This window comes from Pelmatolapia mariae, linkage group LG4, assembly GCF_036321145.2.
Source record: "Pelmatolapia mariae isolate MD_Pm_ZW linkage group LG4, Pm_UMD_F_2, whole genome shotgun sequence".
Lineage (NCBI taxonomy): Eukaryota > Metazoa > Chordata > Actinopteri > Cichliformes > Cichlidae > Pelmatolapia > Pelmatolapia mariae.
The window spans coordinates 3,942,948-3,967,993 of NC_086230.1; the positions used below are offsets into that span (position 1 = coordinate 3,942,948).

The 25,046-nt window shown below is 41.9% G+C and overlaps 1 protein-coding gene across 4 annotated transcripts; it reads right to left on the reverse strand.

Annotated features, from left to right (window-relative positions):
* Positions 1-13,745: 13,745 nt before the first annotated feature.
* LOC134625804 (SWI/SNF-related matrix-associated actin-dependent regulator of chromatin subfamily E member 1-like) lies at positions 13,746-23,840 on the reverse strand. Of its 4 annotated transcripts, none has more exons than XM_063471101.1 (11): positions 23,772-23,840; positions 23,177-23,234; positions 22,201-22,244; positions 21,464-21,562; positions 20,019-20,099; positions 19,228-19,359; positions 18,147-18,318; positions 17,840-18,012; positions 17,479-17,580; positions 17,020-17,257; positions 13,746-15,970 (listed from the first exon to the last, which is right to left on the reverse strand). In XM_063471101.1, the coding sequence occupies exons 2-11, from the start codon at positions 23,181-23,183 to the stop codon at positions 15,588-15,590; spliced, it is 1,431 nt and encodes a 476-aa protein (XP_063327171.1). In that variant the 5' UTR covers positions 23,184-23,234; positions 23,772-23,840; the 3' UTR covers positions 13,746-15,587. The 4 variants fall into 4 exon arrangements, with proteins under 4 accessions (XP_063327171.1, XP_063327170.1, XP_063327173.1 ...); XM_063471100.1 differs by having other exon boundaries at positions 20,007-20,099; XM_063471103.1 differs by lacking the exon at positions 21,464-21,562.
* Between the last annotated feature and the right edge of the window lie 1,206 nt (positions 23,841-25,046).

Genomic DNA, 25,046 nt, shown 5'->3' on the forward strand with positions numbered 1-25,046 from the left:
ATATATATATATATATATATATATATATATATATATATATAAAAAATAAAAAAAGAACACCCAGCACGTCCCTGCGGGCGGTTTATCCTTCAAGCTCGGGTCCTCTACCAGAGGCCTGGGAGCTTGAGGGTCCTGCGCAGTATCTTAGCTGTTCCCAGGACTGCGCTCTTCTGGACAGAGATCTCCGATGTTGTTCCCGGGATCTGCTGGAGCCACTCGCCTAGCTTGGGAGTCACCGCACCTAGTGCTCCGATTACCACGGGGACCACCGTTACCTTCACCCTCCACATCTTCTTGCGCTCTTCTCTGAGCCCTTGGTATTTCTCCAGCTTCTCGTGTTCCTTCTTCCTGATGTTGCTGTCATTCGGAACCGCTACATCGATCACTACAGCCGTCTTCTCCTGCTTGTCTACCACCACTATGTCCGGTTGGTTAGCCACCACCATTTTGTCCGTCTGTATCTGGAAGTCCCACAGGATCTTAGCTCGGTCATTCTCCATCACCCTTGGGGGCATCTCCCATTTTGACCTCGGGACTTCCAGGTTATACTCGGCACAGATGTTCCTGTACACTATGCCGGCCACTTGGTTATGGCGTTCCATGTATGCCTTGCCTGCTAGCATCTTGCACCCTGCTGTTATGTGCTGGATTGTCTCTGGGGCATCTTTACACAGCCTGCACCTGGGGTCTTGCCTGGTGTGATAGACCCCAGCCTCTATGGATCTTGTGCTCAGTGCTTGTTCTTGTGCTGCCATGATTAGTGCCTCCGTGCTGTCTTTCAGTCCAGCTTTGTCCAGCCACTGGTAGGATTTCTGGATATCAGCCACCTCCTCTATCTGCCGGTGGTACATACCGTGCAGGGGCCTGTCCTTCCATGATGGTTCCTCGCCTTCCTCCTCTTTCTTGGGTTTCTGCTGCCTGAGGTACTCACTGAGCACGCTGTCAGTTGGGGCCATCTTCGTGATGTATTCGTGGATGTTTCTTGTCTCATCCTGGACTGTGGTGCTGACACTCACCAGTCCCCGGCCCCCTTCCTTCCGCTTAGCGTACAGCCTCAGGGTGCTGGACTTGGGGTGAAACCCTCCATGCATGGTCAGGAGCTTTCTTGTCTTTATGTCAGTGGCTTCTATCTCCTCCTTTGGCCAGCCTATTACCCCAGCAGGGTACCTGATCACGGGCAGGGCGTAGGTGTTGATGGCCTGGATCTTGTTCTTACCGTTCAGCTGACTCCTCAGGACTTGCCTGACCCTCTGCAGGTACTTGGTGGTTGCAGCTTTCCTAGCGGCCTCTTCATGGTTCCCATTTGCCTGCGGGATCCCCAGGTACTTGTAACTGTCCTCTATGTCTGCAATAGAGGACAGTTACAAGTACCGTTACAGTTACATCTCCTGGGTTTCGGCACCAGCAGCTGGTTAGACTACACGCCTTTGGAGCAGAGGATCGCAAGTTCGATTCCCGCCTGGGGCGTCTGTATCCAGTAAGGGTCCTAAGGCTAGACCCCCCTATGCTAAGCGAGTCTACCGCAGACATGAGCGAGACAGATAAATATGAAGGCATGCCGGCTTGGACGTCGCCCGGATCAACAAGGTCCGCGTCAGGTGTTGAGGAACCAGGACACCCTGACGACAAGTGGGCTACTAGAACAAGAAGGCATCGGTGGGCAAGATATATATATATATATATATATATATATATATACATTACAGGATATATTACAGCAGTGAGCTTGAACTCTGGGTCAAAGATTAAAGTTGCAGTTATTTATATTTCCTATCACCTTAAATCTTCACTCAAAGACAAGTATCTGTGACAGTGTATATATAGATGTTTTATATATAAGAGACAAATATTGTTCGTCTAATATGTTGGCATTATTACATTTGGCTCAATGCTTACATATATGTGTAAAAAGGAAAATGTACGAGCTGTGAAAACTGTTTCTGATACAATGAAGAGTAGACTGATATATTAAATATTCCTTTATTGGGTGAGAAAATCAGACCATGTCATAACTGCTTTAAGTCATACAGAATAGATATCAGAGCCTTAAACAGGCTGACTTCTGCTAAATGGGTCAAACTGGGCAGAAAGTAAACAAACACATAACATCCTTATAGAATATGATGTAACACTATAGATCAACTTACCTCAGAATATTATCAGAATATATAAAGCAGGTTTAATGCATCATATTGTGTTTGTTGCAATGTGATGCAACAAACACAGCAGTGCTACTAATCCAAAATACTCAAAGCTTCATAGAACTGAAACAAACATTTATTTTTAGCTCCATTCTGCTGCTGATACATACTGTAGGTTTCTGAACATTAAACTTGTTGCTGCCTTTCATAGTGTGTAACTTGAAGGCCCTGAGTACTTTCTCCCACACTGAAAACACTGGAATGATAACATTATTTGAACATTACCTAATAAGACTGATTCAGGACAGACAATTAGTTATGTTAAACTTTCCTAGCGGTCCTTCACAAACAGGGAACAGTCTGTCTATTCTCTCCATCTGTCAGCTGCTGCTGGCTCTTCCTCCACCTCTTCCTCACACACTGCTGAGTTTGTCCTGGTGGATCATCAGGGGTGCAAAGCCTCACAGATGATGTGCAGCAGTGGGTCCCTCAGTCTGTCCTCACTCTGGACACTTGCAGTTGTCACACATGGAAATCAAATGTGTGATAAGCTGCAGGATTCAAACACAAGTGTAACTTATAAATACATGTTCATACTTTTATTCCACAATCAGAGAGAAAGAAAAAGAGAGAGAGTGCAGGACAGACAGACAGGTGACGGTCTCAGGTGTATACACTGCTACAGAACAGCACAAGAGAAGGAGGATTTAGTGTTTTTGTTATTACGAGTGCTAAACAAGAAGAGTTCCCAGATGGTCCAGTGGACACATGTGTGACTCCTGTGATTAAAGCATCTTTCTTTCAGCTTAACGAGTGAACCGTCAGCTCGTTCAAACACACGTTAAAGTCCGTTTGGCTCGACACCACCGAACAGAGGCAGCAATATAACATAGCTAACATTAACAGTGCAGTGAATCCTGCTTGTGCCGTGATATTCAGGACTGCAAACCGAGCAGCATCACTGACTTTCAGCTTGTTGTGTTTGTGGATATATAACTGACTTTAATTATCCATAAAATCATCACATTCTCTGTAAGATTACGGTCGACTATATATATATATAGAAGTAAAGGCTTTAAAACCAAGTTTACGCTGAAAGTACAAACATCACTAATGTCACACAACTTTGCCGACATGTGGCCAACAGGAATGTTTTAATGTTCTTCATTATTAAACATTCGCACATAAATAAGTGACATAATATTCAGTACTTACTTTTGACAGTTCACTCTTCGGCCGCTCTGCTTCTGCCATATTTTGCAGCAAAATTATCCACACCCACCGCTGCGCTATGAATTGTGGGATATATGGGACCACGAAGCGTGCACCGGACCACGCTTGATATTTGGGGAAATCGACAGCGCATTTGGAGTATGCATTATAAGTACACTTTGAATTGGGACAGCCGTCGTCGCGTGGCGGTGACGTATTCGCACTTGAAATGCGTACTTCAAGCGTGCAGACCCTGAATTGGGACACAGCCGAGGTGTGCGGGGATCTGCGCCTGCTGGAGGGCCGGGGGGGGAAACAGCTGGGTGAAGGGCTGCTCCTGCCGGTAGCGGTAGAGGAGCCGCTCCAACCGGAGGCAGCGGACGAGGCGCTCGAGGGTCTGCGCCGGCCGGAGGAAAAGGAGCCGCGCGAGGGGTTGTTCAAGCCAGGAGCAGCGCGAGGGTCTGATCGAGCCGGGAGCGGCGGCGGTGACGGAGGAGCCATGCGATGGGCTGCTCCAGCCGGGAGCAGCGGCGGCGGCGCGAGGAGACAGAGGTCCCCGTGCCAGGGGAACCTGCTTGATTGGAGGTGGGGAGCGAGGCATGCGCCATGCTTGAGATCGGCGTGCTCGCCAGACCGGCCTCATCGCCACCAGAGGCCGGTGCACGCCGGACATCTGCCCAGCCACCTGTGAGCCGGGGCTCATGACACGACTGTGCCGGTGTTGTGCCAAAAAGTGATTGCTTGTATTTAAACTGCTATAAATAACTTGTTGGTGTATAATATGTGAAACATATGTCACATGTATCCCTCATGAATGATATCACGTCATCTTGCACAACAAACAACATTCCTGTAACAAGGTAGAAGCCGCAATCAGTTTTTGGCAGTGACTTTTATGTATCCTTTATGTATGCAGTTAAAAAAAATTGTTGACTTTAAAAATGTCTCTTTTAAGAGTAATCTGGCCAAGAAGACTGCAGAAATTGCAACAAATGCGAAAATAGTTCTGTAAATATATTTTAAGTGGACAAAAGGGAGCTGATTGATTATAATGTAAGTGCAATAACACAGTCACAAAGATACTTGAGAAACAGGTAATTTTAAAATTTTATATATAACCCATTTGTAATACCTGTTCACCAAAGTCTATTTAGCAACATATGTAACGATAAAAAAAACACACGCAAACATTGGAAATCAGTTTTTGGCAGGCAATCACTTTTTGGCACAACACCCGGCCACACCGCGTCCACCTGCCACGCGGCCGACCTCCGAACCAGCTTCACGGGCGGCCAACGGAACTCACACCTCCCCGTCGTTTGGCCGGGGCCCGGGGGCGCCGACGGTCCGGGCTGATTCCCTCTCCCTCTCTCACTCGGATGGCTCCCCGGCCTCAATCGGGCGATGGGGGTATGTGGTGGGGCGTGGTCTGCGGCGCAGTGCAGGGAGGGCAGACGCACCTGCACGGCATCCTTAATCAAGCCCACCATGTTAAAACACGGGGACTGAGAGTTTGGTGTGTTGTGGTGTGATGCAAGTCAATAAAATGGCTCAAAACTATGATCCCTGGACCCGCCGTGTCTCATGCACACCACAAGGCCCAAGATGGGGCGCCCATGACTAAAGGTTGAGAGTCCCTGAGGACCAGAGGTAATGGCCAGCCAGTGGGGGAAGGGGCAGCCGCGTCCAGTGGGGAGTGGTACAGAGTGGGAACCCCCAAACCAGGTCCCACAGGGGCCAAGTCTCATCAACCCCCTGCCGGTATGCCTGATGGGCATACCGGGAATTTTCCCGGTGGGCCAATGGTGATTTTTCGTTTTTATGGGCCGATTATTATTATTTTTTTTTTTTAGTAACGGTATAAACAATGGAAGGTGGTGGATTGTCCAGATGCTGGCCGGTGTGTAAAAATAACTCAGTTGTTTGGTGGTTGCTGTGGCGGAGCTTCCACTGAGGCCAGCAGGTGGATGAGGGAAAGGGGAGGCAGGAGGAGAGACCCGAGGCGGCTGCCAGTCCGAGTGTCAGGTGAACTGAACTTCAGTTAAGAAGTTATGACCTGCAGTCTATCTGGGTCAGATATAAACCAAGTTTAGGTGTAGTTTATTTTTGTTGTGCTGACTTTTTACAGTCAGTTACAATAACTCGTACTGCGTACTAGCTAGCATGACGGAGTTTCTATACAGCTGGGTGGGTGCTATGATGTTACTGATAGTGAACTTTATTTTATTCATAAGGTTAGTTAGTAGAGTTGCCAACCGTACAGTAAAAAACGGAATCGTCTCGCATTCAGAGAAAATATTACGCGTTTCGTATTGAGCTGAAAAGGAACACAGTTTGTCCCGGACTTCAGCTAGAATGGTAAAAGACACAAAGCTGGAGTTATTCTGTGTCTTTACGCTGTCAGCTGTTTCTTCTTCTCTCATTCTCTCCCCTCCCTCTCCTGTTGCTACTTCAATCATGAAACTGATCAATGATGAGCTGATCGGCTTTCCTCTCTTGTTTGTTTATCGCCCACTTTGCGCCAGAAAGAGGAAACCAGCGGATGTCGCGCTAAACAACAGCAGCATGTTTAAGCTTGGTCAGCTGTTGTTAAATTTATTTAATATTAATTTCTAGTATCAGCTGATGTTTGCTGGAGCCACAGCTGTAAAAGCTGCTGGTCATGATATCGGTTTGGATATGTGGTGAGAGGGAAACATGAAGATGAAACCAGGAGATGTCCTTACTGAATCATCAGAGCTGAACAGGTGATGGAGAAACAGGTTTACCTTTTAGGTGACATGAATGAGTTGAAGGGAAGTTCTGAACTGTTTCTGAGAGACAAATAACACCAAGATCCTTTTCTACGTAGCTGACAGCTGGTAACTGTGCAGGAGTGGGTCTAGCAAAGTTTTGCCAGGGGGACTTGTAGGGCATTAACTGAGAGATGGGGGCACAAAGAAATACTTTTCTTTCTTATTCTCATTTAAAATGTCTAGCTTTTAATAAATAATTATCTGAATCTTACAACCAAAGTTTTTATCTGATGTAACATGTATAGAAATCATACATATACCAACAAGACAGTGTACATCACTGTCACAACAGTGTTTGTTTTCATTCAAAGGCTCTATGGCTTTAATACCTGGTGGGCCGGTCTCTAGTCAAAATGCCCGGGCCGATTTTTTTTTTGTCCCAGTCCAGCCCTGCCCAGACCCAAGCCCAGTCATGCGCACACACCCCCCTCTGAGGTGCCATCAAGTAGACGCCTCTCCGAACCAGCAGAGAACTAGCGATGCAGCCAAAAAATAAAAACCTAGTCAGTCACTTCAGGCATTTAGTCATAAAGTAGATACATGAAGACATATAAACAGAACCACATTAGTGTTCAAACGAGCATAGATGAGAGAACGTTTACTCAAGTAAATTTACGGCAACACCAGGTAAGATTTTCATAAATAAATTATGTTTCAAATTGTATCAGAACAGAAGAGTTATACGGAACATCTTTTGAGCAAGCAGTAAGGGATTCATTATGATTTGTTCTGAATAAGAAAATGTATTGTCGCCTCAAGATGCTTTATATTGTAAGGTAGACCCTACAATAATACATACAGAAAAAATCCAACAGTCATATGACCCCCTATGAGCAAGCACTTTAGTGACAGTGGGAAGGAAAAACTCCTTTTTAACAGGAAGAAACCTCCGGCAGAACCAGGCTCAGGGAGGGGCGGGGCCATCTGCCACAGGTCTCATTTTGTTTATTAATTTGAATACCCTGTCATTTTATGACTTAGTTGAATATAAAATGGAACAGATAATGTATAAAGCACAAAATATCTTGCTTTGCTCAGAAGCAGTTTGAAGTCAAATTGAGTCAATATGACTTGAGGGGAACATATTTTGAATTAAAAACTAAGATAAGAACAAACATAAAGCAGAGATGTGTTTCTGTTAGAGGTGTTAACTTTTGGAATAATTATTACAGTGACTTAAAAAGGTGTCATTCATTGTCCTCGTTTAAGAACATGTTTAAAACTAGAGTATTGGAACAATATATACAAACCGGATTCCAAAAAAGTTGGGACATTAAACAAATTGTGAATAAAAACTGAATGCAATGATGTGGAGATGGCAAATGTCAACATTTTATTCAGAGTAGAACATAAATCACGGAACAAAAGTTGAAACTGAGAAAATTTATCATCTGAAGGGAAAAATATGGTGATTCAAAATGTCATGGTGTCAACAAATCCCAAAAAAGTTGGGACAAGGCCATTTTCACCACTGTGTGGCATCTCCCCTTCTTCTTACAACACTCAACAGACGTCTGGGGACCGAGGAGACCAGTTTCTCAAGTTTAGCAATAGGAATGCTCTCCCATTCGTGTCTAATACAGGCCTCTAACTGTTCAATCGTCTTGGGTCTTCTTTGTCGCACCTTCCTCTTTATGATGCGCCAAATGTTCTCTATAGGTGAAAGATCTGGACTGCAGACTGGCCATTTCAGTACCCGGATCCTTCTCCTACGCAGCCATGATGTTGTGATTGATGCAGAATGTGGTCTGGCATTATCTTGTTGAAAAATGCTGCTGGGTCTTCCCTGAAAGAGATGATGTCTGGATGGGAGCATATGTTGTTCTAGAACCTGAATATATTTTTCTGCATTGATGGTGCCTTTCCAGACATGCAAGCTGCCCATGCCACACGCACTCATGCAACCCCATACCATCAGAGACGCAGGCTTCTGAACTGAGCGTTGATAACAACTTGGGTTGTCCTTGTCCTCTTTGGTCCAGATGACATGGCGTCCCACATTTCCAAAAAGAACTTCGAATCGTGACTCGTCTGACCACAGAACAGTCTTCCATTTTGCCACACTCCATTTTACATGATCCCTGGCCCAGTGAAAACGCCTGAGCTTGTGGATCTTGCTTAGAAATGGCTTCTTCTTTGCACTGTAGAGTTTCAGCTGGCAACGGCGGATGGCACGGTGGATTGTGTTCACTGACAATGGTTTCTGGAAGTATTCCTGAGCCCATTCTGTGATTTCCTTTACAGTAGCATTCCTGTTTGTGGTGCAGTGTCGTTTAAGGGCCCGGAGATCACGGGCGTCCAGTATGGGTTTACGCCCTTGACCCTTACGCACAGAGATTGTTCCAGATTCTCTGAATCTTCGGATGATGTTATGCACAGTTGATGATGATAACTGCAAAGTCTTTGTTTTTCGCTGGGTAACACCTTTCTGATATTGCTCCACTATCTTTCTGCGCAACATTGTGGGAATTGGTGATCCTCTACCCATCTTGGCTTCTGAGAGACACTGCCACTCTGAGAAGCTCTTTTTATACCCAATCATGTTGCCAATTAACCTAATTAGTGTTAATTGGTTTTCCAGCTCTTCGTTATGCTCAAATTTACTTTTTCCAGCCTCTTATTGCTACTTGTCCCAACTTTTTTGGGATTTGTTGACACCGTGAAATTTTGAATCAACATATTTTTCCTTTAAAATGATACATTTTCTCGGATTAAACTTTTGATCTGTCACCTACGTTCTATTCTGAATGGAATATTGACATTTGCCATCTCCACATCATTGCATTCAGTTTTTATTCACAATTTGTTTAGTGTCCCAACTTTTTTGGAATCCGGTTTGTAAATCAAGAATGAAAAAGAGCAATAATGACAATACTGAAAGTCTTGGTTGTTTTGCTTGGATTATTTTTCTGAACTTTAATTTAATGTATTTACTTATCTAAGATAGAAATTTTTTGTTTTTTTATTGTTTATTTAGTTTTGCCTTATGTAAATGACCTGCTTGCTGAATGATCTTTTGTTAAAAGGATTGGCATAATAAGCATGTGCCTCATGTGCAATTTCTTTATTCATTGAGAGATTTGAATGCTAATCAAAAAAACTAAAAACAAAAAGAGAGAGGGCAGCGGGAGATTGACAGATGGAGTGGTGCTGCACCTACAGTGATGCGGACACTGTACCAGTCCGTCATGGTAAAGAGAGAGCTGAGCACAAAAGCGAAACTCTTGATTTACTGGTTGATCTACGTCCCCATCCTCACCTATAGACACAAGCTTTGGGTACTGACTGAAAGAATGAGAACGCGGATACAAGTGGCAGGAATGAGCTTTCTCCAAAGGGTGGCTGGCCTTTCCCTTAGAGATAGGGTGAGGCGTTTAGGAGGGGAAGATGGATGGATGGATTTCTCCTTTTCTTCTTTGGCTCCTTATTGAATCCAGAATCAAATTTAAAATCAAATCCTTTTCCTAACATACAAGGTCTTAAATAATCAAGCCCCATCTTATCTTGGTAATACTACTTAGTACCATATCACCCTAATAGATACTTGTGATCCCTATGGTATTTAAACATATAACTGGAAGCAGAGCTGCAAATTATATGCAAATTCAGGACGCAGAGGAACTTGAGGATGTTATAAATTAAACCAAGTCTAAATTTAACATTATTGACTATGTAAAACACATCAGCAAATTTGTGGTTAGAGTAACACTGTACTATTCATTGGATTGTAATTATTTGCATACCATAGTCAAACAATGGTTTTGGTGTCAGAGAAAGAGGAAGCCAAGTGAATGAAGACATGAAATCATGTAGAACTGAGGAAGGCTGAAACACAATCGGCTAACTGTAGCAGTGATCTCAATGTTGCACTCGTAGTATGGCACTATAGTTGGCAATGCCATTTAAAAAGTGGGGGTTAGCTCAGCTGAAGGCAGGACGGGAACACTTTCCAGGATTTATGCATTCAAAACTCACTTATCACAAATCCAAAAGAACGAATCATGAATCCATAAAACACAAAGCCACAGGTCAACAACGCAGGGAGTATGTTAAAAACTGTAAACACTGCCACTGATGTCACTTGTTGATAAGTGGGATGATCAATGGTGTCAAAAGCTGAAGATAAATCTAGTAGGACTATATTTATCCAAAATGCATAAGAATATCATTAGTGAGTTTTATTAATGCTGTTTCAGTGCTGTGGTTTCATTGGAAACCAGCTTGGAATTTGTCCAAGATCTTATTTACCACTTGATTACTGTTATTGATTATTAATCAAACCAGGCTGAGTGTGGTTAGCAACTCCTTCATGTGAAGGTAGTGAACCTGGGAATTTGTGTCTCCATGGTAATGGATGGGATAGGATCACTGATTCAGGGGTTTGGGTTGACAGCTGGGGGTAATCAGGCTTTTAAAAGTTCTACTCCATTGAGAATTCATGAGCATAAACTATTAAACCAATTAACCAAGATGTCCAAAAAAGTAGGTGTGGCGATGTGGACGTGAGAAAGGAGAGCTGAAAACCTGGCTGTCAGGTGCTCATTAAAAATGTCAGACTAAATGGTTTTCTTCTGGGAAGAAAATACTGGCTGTATCAAAAATTACACACTTGTGGTCAGAACAAACTCCTTTCATATGAATCAGACATTTGCAGGGAGTTTATAGACTGGCCAAGATTAAAAACCAGATCCTGAATACGTCCACCTTTATTTCCAGGGTCATTAACATGATGCACTTATTTAAATGACTTGGCAGTACAGTTAGAAGGATGGCCAGTATGTAAAGAACACTACCAAAATTATGTTGAATTTAACAGCAATATCTGAGAGCAGATTGAATTTATTACATGATTTAAGTAGAGTCATCATGCGCTAGAATTTTAGATTCAATATCAATACCCAGGAGAATACCATCAATACTACAGCGAAGATCTCATCCTCCAACAGCTGAATGTGAGACTGGGAAGCTTGACAGATAGGTGGTATAACAGGTAAATGGTTAATTAGCAGTAAATGTAAGAAAACAGCTGTATGGAGTGTGAACTGAAAGATTTCTGGAGCATCGTTCCATACATGCATGTCTTGCAAGAGTAAGGCTATTTTAGTGAGCCTCATTTACTAACAGTGCATACACATAAATCTGTAATTTATCAATATTTTACTACTTTAGGAATACATTTATAATTCCTTCTTATGAACAAATGACAAAAATGACTTTGACCATCACTTGCAGTATAATTCCTTGGAAACTTTGGCAGTGGGTTTCTCACCTGAGGCTGACAGCTCCTTGTCCTCCACCTGTTTTCTTCTTGTTTCTTGTAATCTGATTTTTATTTTTTTTTCACATCAGACTTTTTGATTCCAGGCTTTTAAAATGTTCGTCACTCCACGGAAACTCTTTGGAAAGTTGAGCCTCAACAGTCAGACTTCCTCCTTATTTCCTGTGGTGGAGCTGCAGGCTTTGCTCTTATAAGTCTGTCCCCAGTTTCTGTGCTTCAGCTGGAGATATTATATAATGTTTATTTATATAGCGAAATGGGGGCGGGTCAGCATGCAGATAGTATGCAAGTTATACACCATGCAATGGGAGACTGCCTTGTGCAGGGTGGTGAGGACAAAGTATGCTGGCATGTTTCAGAAATCCAATGGTAATTTTTCATGCAAACTTTTTTTTTTTTCACGCAGAGCACAGACGAGTTTAGAGCCTTTGGGCGATGTGCGCAATCACCATCAATCTTATTTGCCAACTCGTCTACTGCAGACAGGAGAGAGTGAAAACTGTCCAGTGTTGTTGCTCATGATGTTACAGTCTCTCACACAGAGGCTGGTTTGTCATTAGTCACCTAAATGACAGTTTCTTTGGTGCAGCAGAAAGGAGTTGCTGAGGTCATTTAATGACACAAATCAGTGATGCTTTAACTGAAAAACAGCAAAAGTTCAAACTTGTCTGGGGACGTTGTTGTGACTTATAAAGTCTGCTTATTTTTATTTGTTCTCTAAAATCAGTGTTAGCTAAACAGAGAAACTCATTTTTGCTTTCTGGGCCACAAGCGTGCTGGCATATCACCAAAATGAGCCGCTTTATTATTTGAGTTTGTTAAAGATTTCTGTTCCTGTTCTGGGCTCCAGATTCACGTGTGAACAAGTCAAAAGGATGTTAGCTGTCTATGGTCAGCAGCAGCAGCCTGTTTGAATATTATAGATCGACTCGGATCAGTTTGTGCCTTTTATTGGTTTGCAGATTCTGTTTCACTGTAACGTTTAACTTTTAGGTGACAGCACAAAGTCTAAGAGAGGAGGACAGAGAGGCAGAGCGCAAAAAGAAGCAGGTGAGTGGTCACAGTCAGGAAAAAGTTCTAAAACTGCAGCTTCTGTTTGGCCCACATTTAATGATGATGATTTCACATACGCAGTGTTATACTGATATCAAAAAACGGATCCTCAACCTGCTCTAATTATAATTATCATGTTGTAATATTGTTTTATTTTGCAGTATTTGATTATCAGTGGAATGACAGAGTGAGGAGGATGGAGAGAGAGGACACAGCGTGTGAGGGTGAAGTTTGATGGAAAATTAATAGCTTTTACCCAGTAAGTTGACATGCATTTTAATTAAAATATCAGTGTATGTAATAAAGAACATATTCATTGATGTAAATATTAGGATTTAACAGGAGTCATAGCTCTCTAAACATGGCGTAAACAGGATAACTGTAACTACACTGATGTCATTGCAAATGTATTCTCCACTCTAGGATTTGGGATACGTGGTGATGGTCACATTTGAAAGAAGTATATTCCATTAATATTAATTCTAAGCCACTGTATACATGACATTATGACTGAAGGCTGAGCCCCTCTGAACCTCGATTCAACCCTGGCACAGGGCAAGGACAAAGATGTTTCCATGCAGTTTGAGTAAATGAGGCCCAGTTTTCTAATCTCAGATTAAAGCACTGATGCCCCCCCACCACGCTCCAAAGTAGGGGTCATGGTTGTAGCGGGGCAGTTTTGCTGGTGTTGTGGCAAAAAGTGATTTCAAACTTTCTGGCACAACAGTGGCAGACAGCCAGGACTGCGTTTGGTTTCAGTGGTAAAAGCAAGAGAGCTGCATGGGCGTCAATCCAAAATTCAGTAATAAATTCTGCTGTCCCATCTCTCTGCTGCTACCTTGGACCTAAGCTAGCAGCAAACAAGGATATCAGAGTCTACCCTGCACTACTTTAACACAGTTCAACTCTGTAAGGTCCACACAATAACACTGCAAACTAAGCCGCTCAGCTTGCATTTACTGTCCAGTTCAGACTTTTAAGAACATAAATATTCAGCTCAGCGACACATCCTCCAAATCTAACAGGTACGCTTAAAAAAGATCTACATATATGCTTTCAGTACCAGATTATATCAGTTGCTGAGCACTCCTCAACTTAGCAAAAAGCCACTGGCTCACTCTTAACACCTTTCTCTGAGAGTGAAATTGTCACCAACCCCCTTATCCAGTCTTCCTTTCGGGAGACAAAAAAAGACCCCCCCCCCCCCCCCCCAAAAAAAACCCCCAAACAAACAAACAAACAAACAAAAAAAAAAACCAGCAGGTGTAGCAGAAAGACAAATCATCTTTATTTGGGTCGACAAGTTCAGACAGTAGAAAAGAAAAAGGCAAAAAAAAAAAAAAAAAAAAAAAAAAAGGAATAAAGACAGAGGCATACTACCAAAAACAGTCCAAGTAAGAAAACAGTCCTTTGAATGCATAAGTGAGGTTACCTGTGCATTTCTCTGGTGAAGTTAGATGCATGTAGTGCCAGCAGGAATCTGTGGTCTAAACAACAAAAGCCTCGCCTCACAGAGAAGCTTTTACAGGTTAAATGAGCAAAAATGACATTAACTGAGTACAAGTGTCAATTCTTTCTACTTAGACTTCATCAATACAGGGGAACAAACATCCATGTTAATGTTTTACACTCAAAGCAAGACATGTTATTCAGATTTTTTTAAAAATACCCTGGAGATGATCCCATCATTATTTATTTGCTGGGATCTTCATGCGTTTTGTATTGAACTTTAATTTTCCTCATCTCCAGCTATACAAGACCTGCACTCAGATTCATACATGGGTAAGGTTAGTACATAGCCAAACATGCAGAATATGGAAAAATCAATTGATGCTGACTTTACAAGAGTGTGTGTTAAAATGGCATCTGATTCAAGAGTACAAATTACCAAGGTTGACCTGGATTACACTCATTTAATAAGGTTCACTAAATCTCAAAAGAAGAAAAAGTAACAGTAGTAGTTCTGCAAATGAAATGTATCAAACTAGAAAATTGAGGTTTTTCCATAAGTGAGAGCTGAAAATATTGAGGTCCTTTTGTCAGAGCTGGCCCTTTAACATATGTCAGGTTTCTCAAAATGAATTACAGAATAAAACTCTGAATTTGTTAGCAGTGGTCCAAAGAATAAACACACAAACATGGAGCCTAACAGCCACAACACTGAAACCTCTCATGATCATCACAGTTGTGCTGAGAAAACTTGGCTACTAGCCTTCACATGGTTGTTGCGATTCACCTAATCGCTGCAGCAGCACAACATCATAGCTGCACTCACACTGCAGTAATGAGGTGGACAACAGCAGGGAGGTGGTTTCAATGTTGTGACTGGTTGTTAATGTGCTTAATGCATGTAGATGTGTGCGTTTCAACCACATCCTGTCTATAGAGTAAGCCTTATCTGACGTGCTTATTTGAACTATGAGGATAAGGGACACGTGGCTGCTTTTTCTCGTTCATCTAAAGCTGTTTCACTCTGAAGTCAGTCGTGATTCAGGTTTTTTTTTTTTTTTTTGGAAACCTTTTTCTAGTCTAAAAAAAGAAAACAGTCTCACTAATATATGGATTCACTTCTGCCCTCAGTGCTGTGGATACAAACCCTGATGATAAAAGTAAATGGACTTTCAGAGTCAGTGGTGCGGTTTGTGCTGAGCAGTTGTTTCACAGCCCTGTGTTATCCTATTCTAAGTGTGTATCTGCTTACTTTAAAGTTTAAAAAAAATAACATCAAGTGACATGATTAGAAAAGAGGAAATGCTCTCACAGTGCCTGGAGCACAAACTCAAAGAGGGCCAGGTGTTGTACTCTTTGGTGACATTTCATTTAAGTCAGATTATCAGACCAGGCATGCTGAGGAAAGTTACAGGAAGCATACAGAGCTTTAAAGGAAATCCTACTTTCCCTGCGTTTGGTGCAGCTACATGAAGCTGGATGATGAAAACCTACGTCACTCTCGCACTATTTTTTTGTATTGACTTTACTTTTACACCTCTCAACCAATCAGTATTTGTAAGCTGTTACAGAGCCACTTCTTCTGCATCACTACAACACTGCTGCTCCATCCAGAGAGGGAGAGCTGCAGCACCAGGAGGACATCTACACCCAGCACTACTACATATCGAACTGCTGGCTGCTCTGACTGGGGGTCAGTAGTAGTGGTGGTGGTGGTGGTGGAGGGGTTGCTTCTTCTGAGGGAGGAGCTGGTGCTGCGGCCTCATTAGGATTAGCTGTACTGAGGTTGGCTTCTTGGCCTACAGGTGGGTCTGGGAATGCTCCTGATGCTGCTGCTGCTGCAGGTGGGATGTCTGAGGGTGGAGGAGGCATGCTGTTGCTGCTGCCCCCATCATCACTGGGGGCACTGCTGTTGGGAGTACTGCTCTCCCTGGGGAGCTCAGGGGGAGGTGTTGCTTTATCAGAGGAAGAAGATGAAGTATCAGATGGTGGTGGTGGAGCCACCTGGGGGTCTGAAAGCGGCTCTGCAGGTGCGGCCTCATCTAAAGAAAGGAATGGATGCAGATTTGGTATAAACACATCTGATTTAAAAATAAGCCGTCTTTAAGGACACATGTCATTGACATTTAAAACATGATTAATGAAGAATAGAATTAACTGTTAAACCACTCTTAAATGTGCAATATTTGTATAAATGATGTTTAATGCTGTGTCCACTAAACTCTGCTCAGTTTTGATGGTTTTAGCAACATCAAGTAAAACTAAAGTAATAGTAGCTGTACCTGACGTTTACAGCAGTTTCAGTCCAATCCAGTTTTATCAAATCGAAAACAACAGTCACCTCAAAGCGCTGTACAAGCACTAAAGCACTTTGAGAGGTCAGTAGAAGTATTGTTTCAACAACATCTAAGTACTAAACAGTTTTCATAAATGTTAACCTATCATGCAGCACATTAGCTAGCTGTTTAACTATTAGTAATAAGCTGACAGCCATGTTAGCCATTAGCAACATTTACAATTTGGAGTAATTAAAAAAAGCTTTTTCATTCATTCTGTTGGTCCCACGATGAAATCAATACAAATAATGAAGGAATTAACTTTATAGTATACATCAAAGGTGGGGAGTCATAACTGGGTAACGTCCCAGTAAATCTGAATTAAATGTTCATTGCTACTTGTGAGGTCTGCAAAATTAATAAAACAGTTAAAGAAAAAATTAACTCCACTGACCAAACCTATCTATATACAGTGAAACTGCTTTGAACGACTCCTCCATCAACCCAGTGGCTATCAGGTGGATTACGATTGTACTTAAATCCAAACAAGTTTTAAGATTTAAAGCATTTTATCCAACATGCCTCATTCACACAAGCACTTTCCTTCTATATTTAAATATTTTCAAACATTCTCACATATCGATGGATGAATCTTGGGGATTGTATTTTTCCCAAGGATATTTGGCTTGCAGAATGAAGCACCCAAGGATGGACTCACCAACTTTCCCATTAGTTCACGACCTGCTCTACCTCCTGAGCTACAGCCAACCCCCCTCCCTCCCCCCGTGTATGTCTCTGTGTCCCCCCCCTGGTACCTGTCTCCATTGGTGTAGGTTTGTCCTCCTCCTTGGTCCCTGAGGTGGGGCTAGCATTAGTGCTGCTCTTCTCTGCAGCTTTGTTTCCAGCAGCCTCCTGTTGCTGTTGAGCAGCTTTCTCCGCCTGCTCAGCGGCCTCCCGCTCCCGCTCCTCCGCCCGGCGCCTTGCTGCCTCTTCAGCAGCAGCCATCTCTGCTGCTAGTTTCTCCATATCCACTTCAACCTTCTGACTGCACAGCTAGAAACACACATGGGACTCTCAATTAAACAAAATTAATTTAAAAAGTTGCAACTGTCATAAGACTGAAGGCAAAAGGAAAGTAGTAGGCGTATACTTACAACACATAACAGTCTGGGGTGACAAATTTTTATCTAAAGGGATGTTTAGTCATCTAGAAATAAAGCTCTTCCTTCTTACACACTCAGCTCTCTCTAGGTAAATAAACAGTGCTGCTTTACCCGCTTCAGCTCAGTATTGAATGAGTCAGTGGTCTCCAGAAAACGTCTTTTCTTGTCTTGATGGCGGTCCTCGATCTGAAGAAGTTCAGCTTCAAGTTTCCTCTGAAATCACAAGCAATCAATCAGCAGGAATAGATCCTTCCTTTTAAATGTGAAACAGTTTATAAAACTAGTGCAACTACTTTTGGTTGTAAGCAAAAATCTTGTCACAAGGAAGCCAATCCCCTTTGAGGAATGCACATTTATATTAAAGTATAAACAATGCTTTTGAAGTCAATTTGAGTAATATTAACACCACATTAGCTTTACAAGCTAAAAAACAAAGTAACAAAATAGAAGCAAAAATGTCCTGCTAACATACCTGGTGCACCATAAGAGACTGGACCTGCCTCTTGAGGACCTGCATGCGGGCTGTGGTGACCACAGAGCGGACGTCAGGCACCACAATCTCACTGAGGATGTCACTAATGAGCCGGTGGTTTCTCTGGAAGCGAGCAGCTGCTGTGTGCTTCACTGAGAAACCATCATCATAATCTAGGTGGAGCGAAAAGACAAGATGGGCAGAACCATGACGAGGACACAGACAGGTCAGTGTTTATTTTAAGCTTATTACATTTGCATTGTGAAGCCATGATTAAAAATCATAGATATCTTCATAATTAACCTACCATCAGGATCTTCAGCAGGCTGAATGCTCATGTACGGCTCTCCTTTGTCCATACGCGACTGCCTCTGCCTGCTCTCCTCCTCCATTGCCGCCTCAGCCCGGTTCTTGGCGTTGATGTAGGCCAAGTAGGCAGGTGAGTTGTGGTAGGCCTTCAAAGAATCATTGTACTCAATCTAAGAGGAAGAGGGACAGGAAAAGAAAACAAACCCTTTAAAACAACTCTGATCATTTTTTATTTTTCAATGCAGGGATTCTTTAGTTGTCACTTCAACTGCTGTTGAACTGTCAACATGTAAAGAAGGTATCCAAGAGCAACAGGTTACTTACAAAAGGAATTTCGGCTACGTTCACACTGCAGGTCTTAATGCTCAATTCCAATTTTTTTAATCAATTCCGATTTTTTTGTCTGCTTGTTCACACTACAAATTAAAGGTGACAGCAAACGTGCTCTAGTGTGAACCCTCAAAGCGGCCTGCATGCGCAAAAGAAGACGTCACACACAAGGTGCTCTGTTTAGACCCAGACCAAACAGTATTGTTTGACTGATGGCCCTTAATATAAAGACTTGTCTTGGACTTTATGTTTCCCAATTTTGCTTTAAGTTATAAAGTTATTTTGTTATTTACATATGGCCTAATAATTATCCTTATTGCTGTTTTAGCGAGGAGCGGTGCTTCAAAGGATAGTTGCAGATTTCTGTCAGAATCTGCAGATTATATAGTACAAATAAAATGTTCACGTTTCTCCAACGTTGACTTCCAAACAGTTTCACTAACATCTACACTGGATGACCAGGAAGCGTTCACGATGTCTTCTCCGGCGCTGATAATTGGCGTCTGTCTTGTGTCAGTGACGTAAAAGACGGATTTAATGCGACATGACCGTTCAAACAGCAGTTGCTTTCTAAAACATCAGATATGTATCGGATTCAGTACCACATACGAAAGTGACCCAGATCGGATTTGTGCCGTTCACACTGTCATACCATGATCGGATATGGGTCGCATAAGGTCAAAAAAGTCGGATTTGATGCGCTTTCGCCTGCAGTGTGAACGTAGCCTTAGACTCTTGCTCCTCCTTACCTTCTCAGCCTCGTACTCATTAAGGTAGTCCTGCTTCTCTTCATCACTCAGGTCCCTCCACATGCCCCCAATAATCTTTCCAATCTCCCACAGCTTCAGGTCTGGGTTGGAAGCCTTTACTTGGTCCCATACCTTTCATATTCACACACACACACACACACACACACACACACACACACACACACACACACACACACACACACACACACACACACACACACACACACACACAAAATCAGGCAGGATCAAATGACGTTGACTGTTACAATACAAAGAAGGAAATACGGGAGGCAAAGCACAGAGGTAAGAAACAGTTGTAAGATCTAACTGGATGAAATTATTAGTAAGGAAAAGCATAACTGTTTAAGTGCTGCAAGAAAGCATGATGGAAAATATTCACTTATATATGGAATTCAATTTTTTTCTAAATGCAGGATCCTTTAGATCACATTTTGTTTTTGAGCATACAGTGTTAAAATTACAGCTCTGAAACTAGAGAAAAGCAGGCAAGAGATGAGCCTATAAGGGGGAAAAATAGAGTGCCAGGGACAGATTATCCCTGTACGAGGAAACATATGGAGATGTAGCAATTTTGCATGTTGACAAACACAGAAGGCTACTGTGAGTCAACGGAAACAAAGTGGAGAGCCTCCACTAGGTGGCTGAGGTGGTGGTGAGGCGTCATGGCTTGGCTGTTTCCCACCCTCAAACCCCTGCCAGCTTTTCAGGGGGATGGGAGGACAAGCAGTAAAAGCAGACACCGTGGATGGGTGTCTTACCTTCCTGCTTACCTTCCGGCTGTACCGCATGTATGGCATCAGTGGCTTGTCTGGTGGTTTGGGAGGCTTTGGGACGGTGATACCCGAGGAGTTCTGTGGAAAGAAGGAGAGAGGGGGCACAAAGAAGAAGGAGGAAAAAGTATGAATGGAGAGATGGAAGGTATGAAGCCAAAGGGAAACACAAACAAACAAGGGCCAGGTTTAGAGAGTGAACAGAAAAAACAAAAACCATTATAAAACATCTGCAGATTATGGTCTGATATGGTTTGTGGAAAAGGTAAAACAACAGATGTGAATGTAAACATGACAATACACAATACTGAAATGGTCCTTAATGCTTTCATACAGTCAGATAAAAACAATTTTCATGTGTTAAGATGTTCTACAAGCCAAAGCATGGCTTTAAGTGTTTCAGAGCAACTCTGTAAGGCAAATGATGTTTAGAGGTTTCACAGGCTGCTCATTTACATTACAATCACCCCCTAACTGGTGATGCAGAAAATGCTTTTTTTGTTTTGGCTGTTCACTTTGATTTGGTTACAAAAAAAATGAAATTCCAACATTGTCTTTATTTTGGGACTGGAATTCTAGAGGATTACGTGTGAACAAATCAAGCTGCCAGCTCTAATGTGTGTTCATGTTAGAAAACAGCACCACTGACAGTCCACAATGAGTGGGAAAATAAATACATTTTTCAAAGTGAACAGTTTCCTGTAGCATTGCTTTCTCTGTGTTATCTGTGTTTTGTTCTGCTGTAATATATCTTGTTTTATGCAAGTGTACTGAGAGCCTGAAGGAAAAAACCTTGCTAAACAAAAAGCTGGCAACTACTGTTGTGATATAAGTTATCTCAGATTCGGTTTTAGGTTGTGCTGAAAGGACTAGCAAAGTTTGGCTAATTTGGCTAGGGCAAAACATCTTTTGAAGATAATTCAAACAATAAAGGAACACATTCACCACAAAGGTAGTGTTTTGCCTATGCCACCATGCACACCCACAGGAAAGCTTGTGTTCTAGTCCGACAAGAGCAGATATGCTTTCTATCTGACTTGATTACTGCTAACTGCAGTGCAGGAACTGTTAAGGCCGAATCAGTCACGTTGAAAACGTGTTATTTTTTTCCCACCAGGTCACTAAGAAAATAAATCGTATTCAGTTTATATTTTTTTCCAATAGCAGAGCTGTTATCAAACGTTACGTTCCAACTGACATCACATCTTACTTTTTTAATGCATTAATTTGTTTTTTCAAAACACATTTATGCACGCAACTGAAGCTCTTTAAAGCCGCAAGTCATATATTCAGTTTCCTCACTTCAATATACAGTCTAAGCCTTTCTTACAATCCTATCATTCTTCTCATACCTGGGCCCTTTATTCAATCCAAAACATTTACTTGTGCTTTACACTTTCTGTTACATTTAATTTGTTTTTCAAATCGCTCCATCAATTCATTACCCTGCTGGAGCCTCCGGAGCTCCCTCCCAGTCGGAGGTTGTTGTAGGCCAGATGGCTGTAAGGGTTGTAGCCCACAAACCCTGGGGTGGAAGGCATTTGCTGATGGAAGACAAATGAGACAAAACACGAATGAGAAATGGCTCACACACAAGAGGAGGAAGAGGGATAAACATAAATAAGTGAAAAGGAGGGGGAAACATGAAAATACATGTATATATATGTTGACTTTTTGATTTGTTTGTTCCATGATCTTATCATGCAAGGCAAAAAAGGGCAGCTAGATGGCATTAAGAATTAGTGCACAACAAAAACTTATTTAACTGAGTGTGTATCAGCAGATTTCAGATCTATACAGTGCTTTGCACTGCATCTGAATGTAAGGAAATGAAAAGCATCAAAACAAGCATGTTGACTCTGTTACTTCACATATATGTCTACTAATAACATCAGCCAAGGTAGATTCTGCAAAGCTCTTCAGTCAAATAACAAACTAACTTGATCCCCATCAGTAATCTCAAACACCTTTGGAGCAAGACCTAAAAAAAACATGTGGCATGACAGGAAAAAGGGGTGAAAGCGATGATGGAGAACTGAAGAACAAGGTTTGTGGCAACCTTGGCAAGTTCACACATTAAAGACTTAAAGGAAAGTAACAAAGAAAGGAAGCAAAAAACTAACATGGCCCTTGGCCGCTAAACCATGAATGCTAAGACTGGTGCTAAAAGTGGGACACTTACTGTTGTTGGGGCAGGGGGAGGGGGAGGAGCGTAGGATGGTCGTTCTGTTCAAAGTTTAAAAAAAAAAAAAAGAGAGAGAGAAAAGGAAAAAAAAATGTTAGTCAACCGTTGCATACCTGCTGTGTACAAATGACATGTTTTCCCCGCTGTTTCCTTTTTGCCTGACATTAATACCACTTGAGTGTGAACAGGGAGGGTTCTTCCTAACTGTCTACTGTGAAAGTACTTCAGCCCCATTTTTCAGTCCTCTGCATCATGAATGTCTGAAAAGAGATGCACTTCTATATGAGGTAATCCAACTGACTGCAGCTGTCAATTCAATTCAATTCAATATTACTTTCAGTTTTCAGCCATAGACAATTCCTTATTTTTACATTTCCATTAATGCCAAAAAACTAGATCTGTAGCATTTCACTTTATCGACCAGCCTGTGCTGGTCCTGAGTGTTACTCTGACGCTCTTCGGGGTCTTAACTGTCAGTTGTACATTTTCAAACTCCACCACTGTGTTCTGCATCTCAAGTCGACAGTCGTCATTTCACTGCAACGTCAAACTCAATGTGACCGCAGAGCAGAACAAAGGCTACCATCACCAGTTTGAATCAGTTGACTTTGAGTCTATACATAACATGAGGAACTGACTAAAGAGGCAGATAGTACATATCTGACACAAATCTGATTCTATGAGAAATAGTGCAACTGTACACACTCTTCAATGTTGTTTTTATTGAAAAGCCCACCCATCTAGACAGCATGACATTATGAAGCATGGCAACCTAAAGCTTAAAATTCTGCATGACGGCATCCTATGAGCAAAAAGAGCGCAAAAGTGTGCTTTATGTTATCTGAGTCCCTTACTTAATGAAATAGTATTCCTGCATCTTTTCCCCAGTGTACTGGTCGCATATATATATGCACCACAGAATGAGACAGGTGTTGGCATATAAAGGATATCAATGACTGATTTATTTACTTACTTGACATCGCAGCTGAGGAGCGGTCTACGGAATGGAGGCTATTTTCATGCTGGTTAAGCTGAAGAGGAAAACATAAAGAGAAAGGAACTCAACTACAGTTCACTTTGTAGTTTCGGCGTAGAACGAGGAAGAAGAAAAAAGCACCGGTAAATGAGCGGATAACAACAACAATGGCTGACTGGGTTAAACGGGTTAGCATTAGCTTACAAGGCCTACTAGCTAAACTCGCCGACACCAAAACCTCTTTGTCCCATATTCATACGAGTTATCCATCGAATTTAATGGCTCTAGGTCCAAACAGTAAAAGTAAACAAACACGAATATGCTTTCATTCAAAACTATGTGACACTTTTAAAGAGCAAAACGCTTAAGCGACGTCTGTATAAGCCTTGCTGTTAAAGCTAGGTTAACGAAGAAGTCACCAGCTCCTGCTATCAATCAACACATGGAATTAATCAACCAGCACAAGTTTCCTCTGGCACATGAAAATGTTTTCCCGCTTCTTCCCCGAAGTTACAAAATGCAACAGTGACACTTTTTAAAATATAAATACGTGCATATATTTATATATATACACATGCTGGGAACAACATACAGCAATTCACTTAACCGTCCTTTGTTCCCTCTGTGGGGCTGCTTGTTCCGCCTCTCACGCACACACCGGAAGTGCTATTTTTCAAGCAGGTCGTCCAGCGGATAACAAATGAGCATTTCATAATAAAAGTATATTTGCGTTAAAATACATTTTTTCATGTATTTAAAATATCCTAACATCAAAACTATTAAGTTTTTTATTCCAAACCACTTAAAAGTATGTGTAAACCGTGGAAAATATCGATGTATCTTCTTGCCAGAAAAGTGAAACCAACAAATGCCTTAAGCCAGGATAAAGGCCAGCAGGGGGAGATTCCTGTGGTTGTAGAAAGACAGGAGGATTTATTAGTCAATCCTTCAACCAATGAGTCTGTGTTTAAAAGATTTCTGTAATCCCTGTGATATTGCCCTAAGTTGGTGAAGTCCTGTTGTGAAGCTACTAGTTGGTTTTCTGAAAATGGACTTGATCTCACTGTGACAACTCATGCTCTTTGTTCTTTATGGCTGACAAGCCATTAGCCAGTGAATGTACTCTGGTTTAGCCATCTTTGTGACATCAAATAAATATCATGAGTTACAACATAAAATTAATGTCCCATTCAATAAGAGGTAACACCAGCAACAGAGCCCATTAAGTTATCAAGAAACTGTCTCTTGACGTCATACAGTACACAACCTGCGAAACCAGAATCGATGCCCCCTGTTGGTCATTAGAAAAAACACATTCAGTTTTTCAGATCTGGAAGCTACATCCATCCATTGAGTTCTGGTTACTGACTTTCCTGTTGCTTACCTAGATTTGTATGGCTCTTTCTTTGGCATTATATTTCACAGTAGTAAAACCTACAGACTTCATACTATGTTATTCTTAAAACTAAATAATTTTCCATGTTTGTTACAGTGGTCAGTTCCTCCCCATTTTTATTTCTCAAACACTCAGTCTGAAGTACGCTTTTCATACCAAATCATATTGGTCAGTTTTTAAAAAAGACATTTGTTGCCCTCTTTTGCTACTTTGATGACATGGTAGACTTAAAAGAAATTCCAGTGGCTCCATTTTTAGTGTTAATTCTGCTTACAAAGACAATAGCAAGCTGTAACCATAAGATGGCAGTAATGTAAAGGATGGATGCTAAGATATGAGCTCTTTGAAAACAACCTTATATCTTTCAATGTCTTTCACAATTCCACTGATATTTGTAAAAACCACCAGTGTAGAAAAATTGTCTACACTGTAATTCAGTTGACATACAATTAGACATAGCTCTGGATTCCT

Excerpts from the sequence above, each read along its gene's own strand:
- LOC134625804 (XM_063471100.1), bottom strand. Across the intron at positions 17,258-17,478 it reads TCAATACTGAGCTGAAGCGG|CTGTGCAGTCAGAAGGTTGA; the intron begins GTAAAGCAGCAC and ends GTGTGTTTCTAG. Across the intron at positions 15,971-17,019 it reads ACCTACACCAATGGAGACAG|ATGAGGCCGCACCTGCAGAG; the intron begins GTACCAGGGGGG and ends TCCTTTCTTTAG.